At 39.9% G+C, this 15,035-nt stretch overlaps 1 protein-coding gene across 10 annotated transcripts in view; it reads right to left on the reverse strand.

Moving 5' to 3' along the window:
• The window catches only part of mycbp2 (MYC binding protein 2), a 57,914-nt gene that overhangs the window by 21,194 nt on the left and 21,685 nt on the right, over positions 1 to 15,035 (reverse strand). For 6 of the 10 annotated variants that reach the window (XM_042002739.1, XM_042002746.1, XM_042002745.1 and 3 more), the window contains exons 17-49: positions 14,662 to 14,772; positions 14,232 to 14,336; positions 12,496 to 12,615; positions 12,262 to 12,343; positions 12,015 to 12,132; positions 11,570 to 11,928; positions 11,219 to 11,391; positions 10,956 to 11,081; positions 10,663 to 10,790; positions 10,204 to 10,295; positions 9,914 to 10,048; positions 9,686 to 9,769; positions 9,484 to 9,580; positions 9,192 to 9,384; positions 8,712 to 8,986; positions 8,343 to 8,564; positions 7,997 to 8,188; positions 6,791 to 6,997; positions 6,532 to 6,669; positions 6,217 to 6,395; positions 6,000 to 6,142; positions 5,806 to 5,906; positions 5,486 to 5,704; positions 5,172 to 5,394; positions 4,019 to 4,137; positions 2,756 to 2,843; positions 2,606 to 2,655; positions 2,331 to 2,503; positions 1,998 to 2,142; positions 1,694 to 1,900; positions 1,399 to 1,454; positions 1,212 to 1,327; positions 906 to 1,003 (exon numbers count right to left, since the gene is read on the reverse strand). In XM_042002739.1, coding sequence (XP_041858673.1) covers positions 906 to 1,003; positions 1,212 to 1,327; positions 1,399 to 1,454; positions 1,694 to 1,900; positions 1,998 to 2,142; positions 2,331 to 2,503; positions 2,606 to 2,655; positions 2,756 to 2,843; positions 4,019 to 4,137; positions 5,172 to 5,394; positions 5,486 to 5,704; positions 5,806 to 5,906; positions 6,000 to 6,142; positions 6,217 to 6,395; positions 6,532 to 6,669; positions 6,791 to 6,997; positions 7,997 to 8,188; positions 8,343 to 8,564; positions 8,712 to 8,986; positions 9,192 to 9,384; positions 9,484 to 9,580; positions 9,686 to 9,769; positions 9,914 to 10,048; positions 10,204 to 10,295; positions 10,663 to 10,790; positions 10,956 to 11,081; positions 11,219 to 11,391; positions 11,570 to 11,928; positions 12,015 to 12,132; positions 12,262 to 12,343; positions 12,496 to 12,615; positions 14,232 to 14,336; positions 14,662 to 14,772 — 4,874 coding nt within the window. The remainder of the gene's footprint in view (positions 1 to 905; positions 1,004 to 1,211; positions 1,328 to 1,398; positions 1,455 to 1,693; positions 1,901 to 1,997; positions 2,143 to 2,330; positions 2,504 to 2,605; positions 2,656 to 2,755; positions 2,844 to 4,018; positions 4,138 to 5,171; positions 5,395 to 5,485; positions 5,705 to 5,805; positions 5,907 to 5,999; positions 6,143 to 6,216; positions 6,396 to 6,531; positions 6,670 to 6,790; positions 6,998 to 7,996; positions 8,189 to 8,342; positions 8,565 to 8,711; positions 8,987 to 9,191; positions 9,385 to 9,483; positions 9,581 to 9,685; positions 9,770 to 9,913; positions 10,049 to 10,203; positions 10,296 to 10,662; positions 10,791 to 10,955; positions 11,082 to 11,218; positions 11,392 to 11,569; positions 11,929 to 12,014; positions 12,133 to 12,261; positions 12,344 to 12,495; positions 12,616 to 14,231; positions 14,337 to 14,661; positions 14,773 to 15,035) is intronic. The other 4 variants (XM_042002740.1, XM_042002749.1, XM_042002742.1 and 1 more) reach the window with 3 other exon arrangements.

Here is a 15,035-nt window from a genome sequence, read left to right on the forward strand (position 1 = left end):
AAATATATGCAGCCACAGCAGAAGATGAGACAAAACAGAGCTTCAGTCACAGAAGAAGGATGAATTTTGGCTTCTTTGTTGACTTATAGACTGAAGCATGAAAAACCACAGAACACAAGTTCCAAAGAAGTAGAAATAAAAGTAATTAAAGGCACACATTGTTGCTTGTTTCCCCATTATGGATTATAAAATTAGAATTAAAATTAAATAAGTTTCACAAAATGATGATGACCCCAAAGAGCCTTAAAGCAGTTTGATGTGCATTTTTCTTCTAAAGCCATTTCCAGTCAGGCTATTAACAAAGCCTGTTGCTTGAGTAGATCACATGGCTGAAATACAGTACCATGAAATTAAGTATTTCACATACAAACTATTACCCTAGTACAAAAAAAAAAACAATCAGACTCTCAATAGTAAAGCCTATTTATACAAATGGTAAAGCCTGTATGTATAACCACATTTGTTTATTAGCAAAATGAAACACTTTGCTTAGTTGCACATAAAAACAAAAGCAAAATCCCAATGTGACTCCTTTCCCATCACCTGATTAATGTAAATAAAGATGTTTTTTAATTTCATTATTTGATAGACCCTCTTTCTTGAAATGAAAAGACAGATTATCATTATGTTATGTCCAATGATTTAAATGGTCCATGGATTGTTTGGCTGTCCAGAACAGCCAACAAAAACAAAGAAGATAACTCAAATTTGCACAAAGGTGCAAAATGTTGTGACTGAAAATACTAATAAACCTGTCAAATGTCAGAGAGCTCAGTACAGCAGAATTTCAAGAGTGAAATGACAGGATTATCTGTGTCTGATATCCATGTTGTATCTGATGGGTGTCTCTCTTGTGTGTTAATGTGCATTCAAATTTAAGGTGGCCAGCTGAAAGGAAAACTCACCTTGCTAGGCTGAGGTTCAGCCTTTGGTTTGACCATCTGAGTTCCAGGTGGTATCATGCCTTTAGGAGGGTCTTTGACTTCCACCTCCAAACCAGCATCTTAAAGAGAAAAGGCTTATAACTTAGAATGTGTAAAATCAATAATCAGTTCTGATGACATGTTTTAAAATGTTCATTTATGTAAATCTATAGCAAATGCATTGTGTCTTGTCACTTGCTAGCCAAGAGGGAGTTTGTAACTGAGGTCAGTGTAAAACCTATAATCCTAGTGCTTAGAATGCTCTGGCTTTTCAAGTGACTGGCGTACCTATTTCAATGCCATCGATGGTGACGTGGATTGTATAGAGGCCGACTGCTCCTGGAGTCCAATTGGCACTGTAGGTTCCATCAGTGTTGGCACGGATAAGCATATTCTCACTGGGCCTGTATGAGGAATGATCAATAAGTAGATTGCATCTTACTTGAAAATTGCTTATTTTTACGATTTCTCTCACCTCTTTGGGGTTGGAGAAGCAAAGCGCAGCTCTTCAAAGGAGTAGTTTTCATACGCCTAAAAGAGACAGAGGTTTTAGATATTTTTTCCCCCAAAGATATTCCCTAAACCGAGTCTGTACTCACCCTTGGATCTGTATCTTACCTCAATAATTATTATTTCCATTTAGTATTTTTAATCAAGTTTAATTTTTTTTATCAGTTACTTCATTGTGCACAAGAAATGGCCTTTCAATCAAATGTGAAATTGGAAACAGATGCAGAGTAAACAGGCAAACAGTACAAACTACTCCTTACTTTCATCATGGTAATAGCAATGTAGCGTGCTTCTTTCACGATCATGGGTTCATATGTGGCCTCCAGCTTAGGTACTGGCAGCCCTCCAAAGGTTAGATCAGTGCCAGAAGAAGAAGGGGAGGAGCTTCCAGGTAGCCGCTGAAGTTTCTTCACATTATCTGGTTGCACAGACTTCTTCTGGGAAACGGGTACAGCCTTCACCTCCACCTAGAAATAAAGTAAACAGTAAATAACCTGGAAAGACAAAATTACATTCTAATTAAGTCTCTGTCTAAAGCAGCAGCTGCAAATTAATTATCCTTACTTTCATGTTGGGAACATGGACCACATCTCCATACTGGTCTTTAGTCTGAACAACCACAGTAGTTGGCCACCCACAGCGTATATCATCTTTGTTCAGGATCAAAGATGTCTTCTGAGGATCTGCGTAAGAGTCTGGCTGCAGCCACCTGCATGGAGCGAACAAAGGCAGGGCAGTGAATAGCTGATCTTCAATTTGTTGGGATGCTTTCAAAATCACATATACACAATTTTCAACTTTGACATTCTTTTTATTTTTTTTATTTAGCTTTAATAAGCTAATGAGCTCATGCTAAAAGTTAAGGAAATGATCAGGTATCAGGTTATCAAGTCCCACCTGGCCAGACGTCCTCCACTTGAGTTCTGTACACAAGTGATAAAGTCCTCAAGAAAAGAGTGCTCATTGGTTTGGAGATGCAGGGGCAGATTCCCCTCCAGGGCCTCCAGGATTGTGGGGGAGTGAGACAAAGCTAGACCCTTCCCCAGGATCCCTGAGTGGGCTTTACACACCTGGGTGAGGACAATTGAAAGATGAAAGCATTAAATGCTGAAGAACTGCATTGCTGCTTATAACAACAAATGAATTACTTAGTTAATTAACAGATAGGATACCTGAAGGGAGGCTTCCTCAAGAATCTCAAGATCTTCCTCCAGTTCATTGCCTGAAATTAAAATATGATGCATTAACATAAAACAATAACTGTTGTCTAAAATCATTGTTTTATTAAATCATGACATTATGAGGTATTCAAATAGCCATACCTATGGGGAGGGCCAGGTCTTTCTTCATAAGAGCTGCAGCACACACACTACCCAGATATGCCAACTCTTTCTCCAACTGGATGATACCCTGAAATGTGTTAAGGCAGAAAGGTCTTTTTGATGACATGGCAAATTTACCATAGCTACAAAATCCCACACAGATCAAAAGCTAATCCGTGATAGAGCTCAAAGAAGAAGATAGTGGTAGACCGAGATGATCTTTTTGCCATCTCTAAATAATCTAAATTGGCCAATAATTTAATGGAATTTACAGCCTAGAATAAGGATAGCATGCTATGAGGATCTGTACTCAAAGGAGTTTCGGAAAAGCAATTCTGGAAAAACTAAAATCTGACTTGATCTTAAAAAAAATAAATGCAAATCAGAAAAGTTTTCGTTGACTGGTTAAAAGCTCATAAACTGGGTTACACAGCATCACCAGAGGGTGGCAGTATCAACTAGGTAGCTACTAGTTTTAATTCAACTAAAAACAGCTTATCCTTAAGAGAGGGGAATAATATTTGATGAACAACCACTACCTCTTCAAGAATACCTTTAATCTCTGGGAATTTCTGGGATATTGTATTTCTCTAGATATACTGTATAAATGAGAAGATGCTGGTCAGCTTCCTGAGTTTTACTGTCTGCCAACTAAGATCAGAAACCATTGGTGAGTCAGATCATTTTAATTTTTACTAGGTCATAAAGGATTTCCCTCAATGCCCATCTTCCTCAAAACAGACAATAAACATCTAAATCAAGCCTGTAAATGCTGTTGCTTTGGTGATATTGTATGTTTAATTTTGTTTTGTTTCTTTGTTTTGGTTCTCATACTGTTTTGTTTGTCTGTTTATGACGTGCTGCAGACCTCTTGGCCAGGTCACCCTTGTGAAAGAGATCATGATCTCAATGGGTTTTTTATCTGGTTAAATAAAGGTTTAAAAAAAAAAAATTAGCGCATTAGTGGAAATTTTTCCGATTTTTACCATTTCTATTCACACCCTCTAAATGTCCGTCAAAAACAGAAATAAAACCCAGCAAGTGTGGATAAGGTCTGTATTTTAGGTTTATAGTTGATGTACTGTATGCAGAACAAATCTACTTATACAAATGAAATGTAGATAGTAGTTAATATTTAAGTTTAGTTTAGTCTTTTTTAAAAGTTTTATATTACTTTATGTAGAGAAAAATATATATATTTATTGACCTTCAGCCACCATAAGTAAACTGCAAAGAAAACTAGTGACTGAATAGTGTTTGTACCTCATCAGAACCAGGGTTGAATTCATATCCCACAGCCACACACTTAAAGCCATAGAAGCAAGCTTTCTCATCTTTCACATAATCTGAGGCGGTTTCCAATGAAAACAGAACTTCATTTCCTGAAAGAAGAGAAGAGAGTAAAACTAATCAAAGGATCTAAATATATTCAGCAAAAATAAGTAAACTAACAGCACCCTCTTTTGAAGAGTTGTTTCATATTCTCATTAGGTAAAATGATTCACATACTAAATGATAACAAAAACTACAGCTGAGTAACAAAAAAACTTGACTTTGACAAATAAATTACAAAAAATAACTCTACAGCATGGAGACTGAGGGAAAAAAAGAAATTCTCATACATAAACGGATAGCCACAAAAAGTTATGAACAAAGTCACAGGTAATGAAATAATAAATTTGCCAGAAAATGTATTTTGTGGTCATGTGAGTTCAAGTTTAGCAAGACTCCTTTAATTAGATTAGATAAATGTTTTCTCAAAACATCAAGAAACAAAAATCTTGTCAATATTTAGATTAAGCACAAAATACTTGGTTTATAGTTTAACAGGAAAACAAGCTGTCAATAAAACAATAAAGGAGTTAAATCATGTGTCTTCCCAAAGGTCAATGTCGTGTCGATCTAATGTTGTAACCTGCTCAGATTTTCCATATGACACCCTAGATCAGAGAGGAATTATACAGCTTTCTCATCTTTATCTCCACCCAACTTCAAGCTCAAATCATGCTGCATTTGCTGTAAAGCATAGTTAGGAAGTGGGAAGTTGAGTGTACACTTTTCTTTTACATTTTGCAATTAACAGTAAATTCTCATCAGAAGCAAAAAAAAAAAATATGAATATTCTAAAATGCTATTTTTTAAGAACCTCCTCCATTTTAACAAGGCTGATGGGGAATTATGTTGGAAAAACTAAGTTATAATGCCTTTCTGTGGTATTTTGACCAAAGCATGTCACAGACATTTAGAGCTCATAAAACTGTCAACTTGTGAAAAATGACAAAAAAACTAACAATCAATAACACCTGCTTTAATCATCCTTATTAAAATTTACTGTGATTCTGATGTTGTCAAAGCAATAACACTAAAATTATGCTTGATGTTCAACACAAGTTTTAAACTGCTGCCCCTTTTTTACCTGGCAGCACGAGAACAGTGGTCGGCCAGCCCGTGGAGCCACAGAACTTCTTCAGCTCTGTCCAGGTGTTGATGGTGTCATGGATCAGCGGTTTGCCTCCGAGGTTGGACAGGTGGAGCGTACGACTGGGGATGAGCAGACGAAGGACATCCTCTGGTTGTGCAGTGCCACACTGTGGGTCAAATTCAATGGTGGTCCAGCGAACACAGTCTGGGAATGATACCTAAGGCAAGGAAAGAAAAAATTTAGTTTAATTTTCTTGTGCTTTGATGCTTACAATTTAACATCTAGCATGCCATAAGAAGAAGCAATACCCTGTACTGAGTAACACCAGCTTGTTTGTAAGGGTGGTCGCTCTCGATCACAGAGTAGTGGTTTGAGGTGGTGCAAGCTGATAGGCCCTGCTCAGGCTGGTTGCCAGTGGTGCTGTCTGTTGACTGGTTGGGGTTGAAGGTAGGTGGGGCGTATTTTTGATTGAGGGCAGAGACAGCAGGTAGCAACTCTTGAACGAGTCCAAAGACCTCAACAGCAGCCTGTAAGAAGAAAAGAAAACATTTTACCACACACACAGTTACATTAGTAGGACATTTAACAGGAAATCATAAGGAGTTTCTGAACTGCTTGGAAGCCTTACCTTAGGAACAGATGCAGCAACAGGACCAATGTATGCCAGAATAAGGGGCAAGAGCATAGAGAACAGACTAGAAGAACTTAACAGCTCTGGAATATCATCCGCTGCAGACAAAAGGGAAAAAAATAAAACTTAAGAAAAACTAGTCAGACGCAATATCCGCAGAAGTGTTTGTCCAACATGTTTGTTGTGTTTACCATCAACTGCAAACGCCCTATGAAGGAGGTCCTTCGCAGCTCTGACCACAGCACTAACCACAGACAGAGCTCTGCTACAGTTTTTGTCCTCCTCGTTGGCTTTGCTCAGCAGCTGAGACTGGAGATCCCCATCATACTCACTCCTTCAGCAGACGGAAACAAACAGGTTAGAAAAAAAAAGATACAAGATATTAGAAAAGGCTAGTTTGTTGCTTACCTGTAGTAGAGAATCTGTGGGACCTGCCCTCTAGTCTGGTTGGTCCCATTGCTACTCAAGCTGCAGGTGCTGAAGGTGAAGGACACACCATCAGAGCACTGCACGGTGGTCATACCTCCATCTCCATTAGCTGTCCTGCTGCCATAGTTTCTCAGTCGGACAGCATACTTTACCCCTTCCTGTAAGAAAACGACGTAATTCAGTTTTCACTTCAACCCATACAAGGTCATTGTATATTGAATAACAGGTAAACATTTTTTGTATATTAAAAGCAAACATGCACCTAGTATTTACTGGAGAAATTACAATACAAACCTTGAGTGGCACAGCCTTATCCAGGCGAATCTCAGCAATATCACTAGGTGAATCATCAGTGCTGTAGGTGCCCTTCACCAGCTCTAGAGACGTCCACCTGTGAGAATGTGCTGAGTCGCCTGGGTGTTCTGTCTGCGCCTAAAGGTCACGGTAACAAAAGTCATACGAAGACAAAAAAATTAGGGAAAAATTTCCAAGCAACAATACAGATTACACAACTAAAAGATAAACATCGCTGAAATAATTTAGTACCACTTACGTCATCAGCGAGCACCTCTAGTTCATACTCATGGATGCCCCCTCCTCCATAGACACAGACGCCCACAAGCACAACGCCTGGCTTGTCCACCGTCAGACAGATGGCATCCGGGGAACCATTGCCTGTGTTCCAACTGCGGCCCTGGCTTGTTTTGGTGAAGCGGTTCGGAGATGCTTTCACAGAGTGGAGCGAATTCAGCCCATCAACCTGGAAAGAAAATTTGTCATTTTAAAAATATTAAGAAATGCAGTTGAACATGCCAAAGCTGTGACATAAATACATGAGGTTAATGAACATGTGATGAGGAATTCTTTAACATTTCATTAAATATCAACATATTGTCAAAAACAATTTATATTAGCTGTAGGAGAGGCAAGCAATCTTTATTTAACCTAAAAGATTAAAATAGGAAAAAACTGTCACACTTGGCAACAATCTTAAAAACATATAAATAGTTGCTATTTATATCAGTCTGATGACTACAGAGAGCCAGACACAGCTGCAGAGGGGTTACAGGTACTCTGGGGAGGAAGAGCTGTTTCCCTGACAACAGACTGAGGAGGAAAAAAACAGTGTGGAAGGCTGATGTCAAGTGACGTTACTATGGCATCAGGAGTCCTGACTGCAGCACTTGAGTGCAGTGTGATGGTAATTAAAGAGAGAGTGTGCGAGAGGACGGGTGACAGATAGCAGCCACTCCCACTTAATGACTCAGCGTACCTTAAGAACAATACACCAAATCCTGTCAACCCAGTCTGTTACCACTTTTTTAGCAGCAGCAAGGACGCACTGCCTGTCACTGTGAAAAGCTACGTCAATAACAACAGCACTTTGAGGGAAAAAATGCAGCAGAACAGAGAAGGAGAAAAAAAGAATGAGGAGAGACCTGTCTGATGGATCTCAAGGACATACAAGCTGTATGACAATCATTGATATTTTAATTAAAACAATGGGGAGATAATGCAGTTTAAGTATTTTGAAAAAGAGCTTTCAATGAGATAGACAAGTTAAAAAGGAATGCCTAATGCAGAAAGATGGATAAACTGAATCTGTGACACTACAGGTGACAGTTCTTTTTTTTTCCTGAGAGAGCATCCAAAGAGCAAATGATTACAAAGTCTTTGCCAGACATAAGTTCTTTTCGTCCTTACATACAGGCCTATGTGTGTGATGTGCAGGTATGAGCTTTTGCATGACTGAAATTACCTCAGAGCCCAGGGCAGAGGCAGTGAGCTCGGAGACGATAGAGGCCAACAGACCGCAAGTATTAGAGACCAAGTGAGGAGAGAACAGCTCCACCTCCTTCCTTAAACTCTTTCTCACCGGCAGCACCACAATTACCAACATCTTCTCTAGTACTTCCCGGAAACTGGTCATGCCCATCAGGTTCTCTTCCGTCTAAGACACAAAAAAAAACATTGGTATTATTATGTTTTTAAAACTGTATAGCACATGATAATGATCAATTGTTACTATGTTTTCATCCGTCAAATCATTCCCGTGTCCCTGATTGGCAGATTGTGCAGGAGTGAAAGCTGTAAAAATAACTCACATGACTAAGTTTCTCCATATGGGCCACCAGCAAGGGGAAACGGTGAGCAAGAGCAGAGTCGTTCTCTGTACTGACTTGTTTGACAAGTGAACGTAGCAGCACTTCTCCATCATATGCAATGGGCAGGATGGATGTCAGCTTGACTGAGGTGTTACACAAGGCTGACATTACAGCTGCCAGTAAACGGCTGCTGGATGTGCGAAAATTGGCCTCAGCAATGTCCTAAAATACAGGAAATACAATAGAAAAAAAAATGAATTCTTTTGGTTTTAAGAAACTTTTCTTTTATCATGAAAATTGTTAGGAAACAATCTTTCTCATACTGCAAGGATGTTCATTTCCTGTAAAACCAGTATGAAATCCTACTACCTGGTCTAAGCAGTTGAGGAGATCACACAAACAAGCCCACTGTAGAGCTGGAGTTGGGTAGAAGGAGTGAAAGCAGGCGGTGAAGGTGTTGTGGCACTCCTGTAGCACAGCTTCCAGCAGGGTAAGAGGCTGAGACAAGTAACCCTGGGGGTCATTGTCCAGTTTGGTCAGGCAGTTGTCCATGCCTTCTGACAGAATCTTCTTTAGCAGGCTTCGTGTCTTTCCCACACACTCTGCCAGCTTGCTCGACTCCTCCACCACAGCTTTGGTGCTGGCTGGAAACCAAACCAAACAGAAAATAATGTGAGATATGACCAGATGATCCATTTTAACTGAAATGTACTTGTTGTAATGAATACTACTTGAAAATTTCCTGAATTTCTAAGCATTAGGAAAAAATTGCTAATGATTCGACATGTATAAATGTGCATTATTCATATCATGGATTTTGAAGCATGTTTAGATTCCCTTTGTTCCTACCAGCGATGGGAAAAATCTCACAGATGTAGACCCTGAGCAGGCGGAGGCAGCATGTCCCAACAAAGCGCAGTCTCTCTAAGTCCAGCAAGGTGGCTGTGTACTGGAAACCCTTCAGCCCTCGCAGCTCCTCCACACCCAAAACCAAAGTGGTCCAGCTCCAATGAAGGATACTCAGCAGAGACTCAAAACACTCCTACAAAAGAGATTGAATCAACCACTGCACTGTTAAAGACTTAAACATCACGACAGTTACACGGGTGATTACAAACCACTAATCAAAACAGAAACTCACCACTGAGACCGTACGGGCAAAAGAGCGTTTAAGAATATGGACTGGTTCACTGGTCTGTTGTTTCCCTTTAGATGAATTACCATCATTTGAAGGAAGCCTAATTTTACATGATAAAAGAAAATACATCAATCATTTACCCAATAAGCCTGTAGACAGAAAAAGCTTGAATTACTTTCAAGAAAATGTAGGAAATTTAGCTTGCCTGTAAAGTAGCTGAGGTATTTGACCTGCATTAACATCTGTACCGTTGTTTGATTTCTTTGAACTTTTGAACTGAAACACCACACTAAGCAAAAAGGTAAAAACAAAAATGGTTAAACCAAGTAAAAAATTTGTGTGACTGAGAATTTAAATGTAAATTATTCATAAATATAACTCATGGACAGACTGGAAAAAATGATTTAATATCTAGCTAGAATATCTGCTTTACCCATCATCAGTTGTGATGGTAGCTTGTCCATGTGAACCGCAGTCACTGCTGGGACCTGATACTCGAGCCCACGCCACGTACCACCAGCCGAGCTGCAGCAGCACTGGCTCATCAAACATCATGGCATACTTCTCCCTGAAAATAAGAGGGTCATCAATCATAGCCAGCAGAAAAACTAAGATGACATCATTCTAAAATGTTTTTGTGGGGTTCAATTTAACAATGTAAGCTGCAGGAAGACAAAAGAAAACACTGTTTTTAGTTGACACAGACTGAAACATCAACTGTACCTGGCAGCGCAGTCATAAGCCAGAACATCGGTCTCAGCCAGAAGATCACCATCTGTCTCATGGTCGCCTCCATCAGGTCCCAGTTCAAAAAGCTGCACAGAAACAAACATTTCTTTGAGATGGGAGTATTTTCCTCAGGAAATACATATAAAAGGTATATGAAAAACACCAAAACTAAGGACTAAGGCCCTAGTGAGAGAAACAAAACAGGACAGTAAAATTTAAAACTAAAAGCATAGCAAATATTCAGTGAATAATAAAATATCTATAATGCAATGAAATAAAAAGTGGATTCATGGAAAAAAATGTAATCATTTGTATATTACAAAGCAAATTATTCCAACTATTTCTCAATAACGGTCTGTCAACTGTAAGCAAGTGAATCCTAAAATCGTGGCAATAGTGAAAAAATCTAGCTTAAAAGATGTTTTGTTTTATTAATAAAGTGTCAAAAAGCACCTTGATCTTGGCAGTGTACTCCCCTCGTCCCCCGAATAAGCCCAGCCCACCCAACAGGATGTCTGCGTCAGCACAGAAACGGATGGCCTCCACAGAGTGGGCTGAGTAACCCCAACCACCGCCATGACCTACAGCATCACACAAGCAATCAATGAGGCTGTGCAGGCTACAACAGAAACTAAATTAAAGGAAACCTTTGTCAAGCTTAATAAAGTCACATTGATTCAAGCATTTAAAAGCCAAAAATGTTTCCCATCCTTTTGTTATTTCATCTTTGTAAAAAGTCCCCTTACTCTCAAAGCGGTTCACCACACTGTAGTCCTCTTTGGAGTAAACTTTCATCACTGCCTGGGTTTCTTCCTCTGCACTGGCTACACCCATTTTCAGCTCCTGCATGGCTGCTAATGTATCCAAGCAACCTGTATGGAATATAAATACAATCTGTTAAGTAATGATGGTAATTATTAAAAATGAGAAGCACATTACATATATGTCTAGTTCTGATAAAAATGAGCTTTCTCTAAAACTTATACAAATCAGGTGCTGCAAAATTTACCAAGGATGTGTAGAGCTCCGTGAGAGCGAGTGGTGGTTGCATGGGATCCTGAGGGCAATGCAAGCTCTGGACTGAGGATGCTACAGCGGGCATGTAGATCTGTTGCAGAGGGCATCCTGGCATCGGCTATCACTGCATTGTAGCACCACATCTCTCGTGAGGCTGGTAGGAACCTAACAGCAGAAAGGGAGCAATGGACAGGAATTATTACCAAGTAGAAGGGTTTAATTTACATTTATCAAAACCAAAGTAATACACGTATTCTAATGTAATTTGCACATAATCTAATATATTGCTGAAAATCATTTAACTTCTCAGGTAACTAAAAAGTTTAAGAGCAATTTTTTTTACCTCCAAATCACATCATATACTGGGTCCAGACAAAGACCAAATCCCTGCAGATCCTCCTGCTCAGAGTCATTGAAGGTTCTGCAGCTTCCATCCATTTTGTTGATGAGCAAGCATTTAAATGGAGGTGGTTCAGATGCAGAGGAGGGAACAAGCCCAATGATGTGTCTGCTGGCAAAGATCTCTGAAGTAGCTAGGACATGGGAGTTAATAAGAGCCTCGTCAATCCGCAGGAATGTCTGGTCTCCACTGGCACCAATCCAGGTGGCCTTTCGACCATATTTGGCACCGATATTGGGCATGGGTGATGGCTTGGCGTTCCAGTAGGGCATGTCAAGGATGGGTCTGCCCAGCTGCCCTTTCTGGAGAGTAAGGAAACATTCAAATTTAAATAGGAGAACTATGCGCTTATTTTAAAAAAAGCAAGAAAAAAATGACAATTTCTTACCGAGAAACTGCCAAACGTGAAGACCTGCCCATCCATGAGGAGAACAACTGTGTGGTTACTGCCTGCTGTCACCTGGACACTCGGACCTGGAAGCGCTTGCACCAGAGTTGGGGAACCCCTAGAAGGCAAAAAGGTTCATTTAGCTAGTATGTGTGAAAAGCTGTAGTCTGTTTAATTATTGCAGCAATTTAACAAACATGAGCCTTTATATTCCTACAATACATGGTAAAGACTTTTGTAAGAGTACCTGGAGTTGACATCTCCATGTCCGAGCTGGCCATGTTGGCCATACCCAAATGTATAAACGTCTCCATTCTCCACCAGCACCACTGTAAAGCAGTATAATGATGACTCCGTTTCTTTGCTTTTAGGTCAGTTCAAGCTTTTTATTTGGCTTTATTTTATGAATTTTGTCCATTTGAAATAATACAGAGATATCTGGGTGAATGACCAGAAGTGGCCATAAGGGAAAAGAACTTACCAGAGTGGTGAAAACCACAGCTAACCTGCACAGCTCGCAGCTCACAGTCAAATCTTACTGCCCCTGGAGGGTATGTGGTAATTTTACTGGCATCCTTCTCTCCACGCTCACTGCTACCATCTACAAGACAAAGTAAGTCAGCACATTTAAGTAAACAGAAGAGAAGGAGAAGCGTAGTGGCAGCTTTAGACCACTAAGGTGGGTCTCTCTGTTCAGTCCTGGGAGAAAAAAAAACAGCTGGAGGAAAAGATGACAAAATAAAATTGGGAGAGAAGGGAAAAGCATGCAGGAATAAAAGGCGGGACTAATACCTATGCAACACAAAGGCTTTCACCAACAAGTCCTATTTAGATAAATGGACTATTTTGCAAGAAGTTTGAATTTCTTTTTGTTTTTTTTAAACAACTGTCTGTGTATAATGTGGAAGAGGAAGTCTGGGTAAGCCCAAACCCTGCAAGAGCTCCCAGTTATGGTTTGAGTGTAAAACTTTAAAATAGAGCACCAGTACAAAGATTTAAATGAAGGAGTGAAAGATTTGGCACACAGCTCTCAATGTTAATGGTTACAAAGAAATGTTTTTTAATAACATCTTAATCACACAAAAACAGATTGGCAGTCTTACACTGGAACAGCAATATTCCCAGTGGGGGAATATGGAGCGCCTAATCATGAGTCTAAAACCAAGAGGAAAAAAGCTCTGAGGACATGCCCTAAATGTCTCAGACTTACCACTTTTCATAATCAATTAGAAAGGTTTTATAAAAAGAAAATTATTCAACAGAGTAGAACTTTAAACTTCTGAATAATAATGTTCACATCATAGTGTCTTCTGTCATCCACGACTGTCCTGGTTACTTTAGAAAAGAAAAAACGTTGCTTATTAATAACCACATTTTGCATTTCCAATGTTAAATCAGAAGGCTGATATTCGAAGGAAATAAACAAACACAAATGTCACAAAAACAGTAATATATAGGATGATTTTTCTGGTAGTTATTAGGTAATTAATGCAGGTGGTCCTGAACTCCTGTTCACTGGTTAAGTTTGAGCTCTCTTTGATTTAACACTTTGTGAGTGCCTGAAAAGCCTTTTATTGTGAGCAAGTTTAGGGGGTTTCTAAGTCATTTCCATTAAGTGTCTGACAACTACATTATATTCTTTATATAAGCAACCCCACCTCATTCTGAGTCAAATTTGTTAACCTATAAATCAAAGCGCTGTCTCTCCAGTGCTCCCCATCTTGTCTGTTTGTAATGCAGCTGCAGTGTCTATGAAGGAACAAACAAGCTGCAATGGGAATGATGGTAAATCCAGTTAGAGAAAGACATTGATTTCTACTTATGTCTAAAAACAGCAGAGGGCAGAGCAGGCATGCTAGTCAGAGGATTAGCGTTTCCAATACTGGGAAATGAAACAGAACAGACTAGATCTTTATGGGACCTCTACTTTTTTCTAAGCAAAAATAATTAATGCAATATTAATGGGATCAAATTTAAAAGAGGGGATAATGAGTCTGCTGAGAGCAGTTTTTAACCCAGCCTAAAGATTTTGCAGTAATTTATCCTGTGAGTCACAGTGAGACCATGCCAGCAGGCTACACTGTTACCATGAGACCTGGTGAAGACACAGGAGTCCTGCCTTCAGAGAGTGAAAGAGGAGGTGGACGGGACAGCCAGATTGGGAGATGAGTCAAAGGGGTGTCTCAGCACCCACCGAGTTAGTGAAGACCATAGTACCTTTGTGCTTGTCCCGTTTATGCCTTAGTGCCTGAAGGGGTCTTATTCTGGCTAGGGCTTGCTCACGCTGGTTCATAAAAATGGGACCAGGAAAAACAAGGGGGCCTGGGGGAGAAAAAAACTTTCACATGCATGCACAATGCTCACAAATGGGAAAGAACACATGATAATACTACACCACAACAATTCGCGCACACACTGAAAAATTATGTAGAGACAAACAAGGGGGAAGTCACCAAAACACAACAACCAAGCTCATAACAGCACCTGAAAAGTAATCTGAAACTAAAAAGGATTTGTAATCTCTTTATTACACCCACCCCAGTGACACAATCCCTGTGCCTATGTTGACTAGTCTACCACAGAGATCTGAGGTCTAGATAGAAGAAAAACCTTCCCCCAGCATATTATGTCTAGCTCTGGTCCATACCTCTTCCCTCCTCCAACCTATGCCGCCGGTTAATCCTCTGTCGTTTCTCCTCCTGACGAATCTGAATGTGCTCCTCGATGTTCACTCCTGGAGGGGGAGGGACAGGCACAGCTGAAAACATAAAAGGCCGCAGGTACAGGCCCCCCAGACAGGATGCACGTAGAGGGAAGATGAAGCAGAGCAAAACAGAACAGGACACACATCAATGAATTATGGACAGAGACGTGATGGAGAAGCAATGACTCAATGGCGCAATAATTTAGCAAGTGTTGTAAAAAAAAATAATAAAATAAAAGCATGAGCGACAACAAGAGCATGAAATACAAGCAAAAGCAACAGACAAAGTGGCAAGTGCAGCATGGAAAGATATACTG

This window comes from Melanotaenia boesemani, chromosome 12 (assembly GCF_017639745.1).
Source record: "Melanotaenia boesemani isolate fMelBoe1 chromosome 12, fMelBoe1.pri, whole genome shotgun sequence".
In the NCBI taxonomy this organism is placed as follows: domain Eukaryota; kingdom Metazoa; phylum Chordata; class Actinopteri; order Atheriniformes; family Melanotaeniidae; genus Melanotaenia; species Melanotaenia boesemani.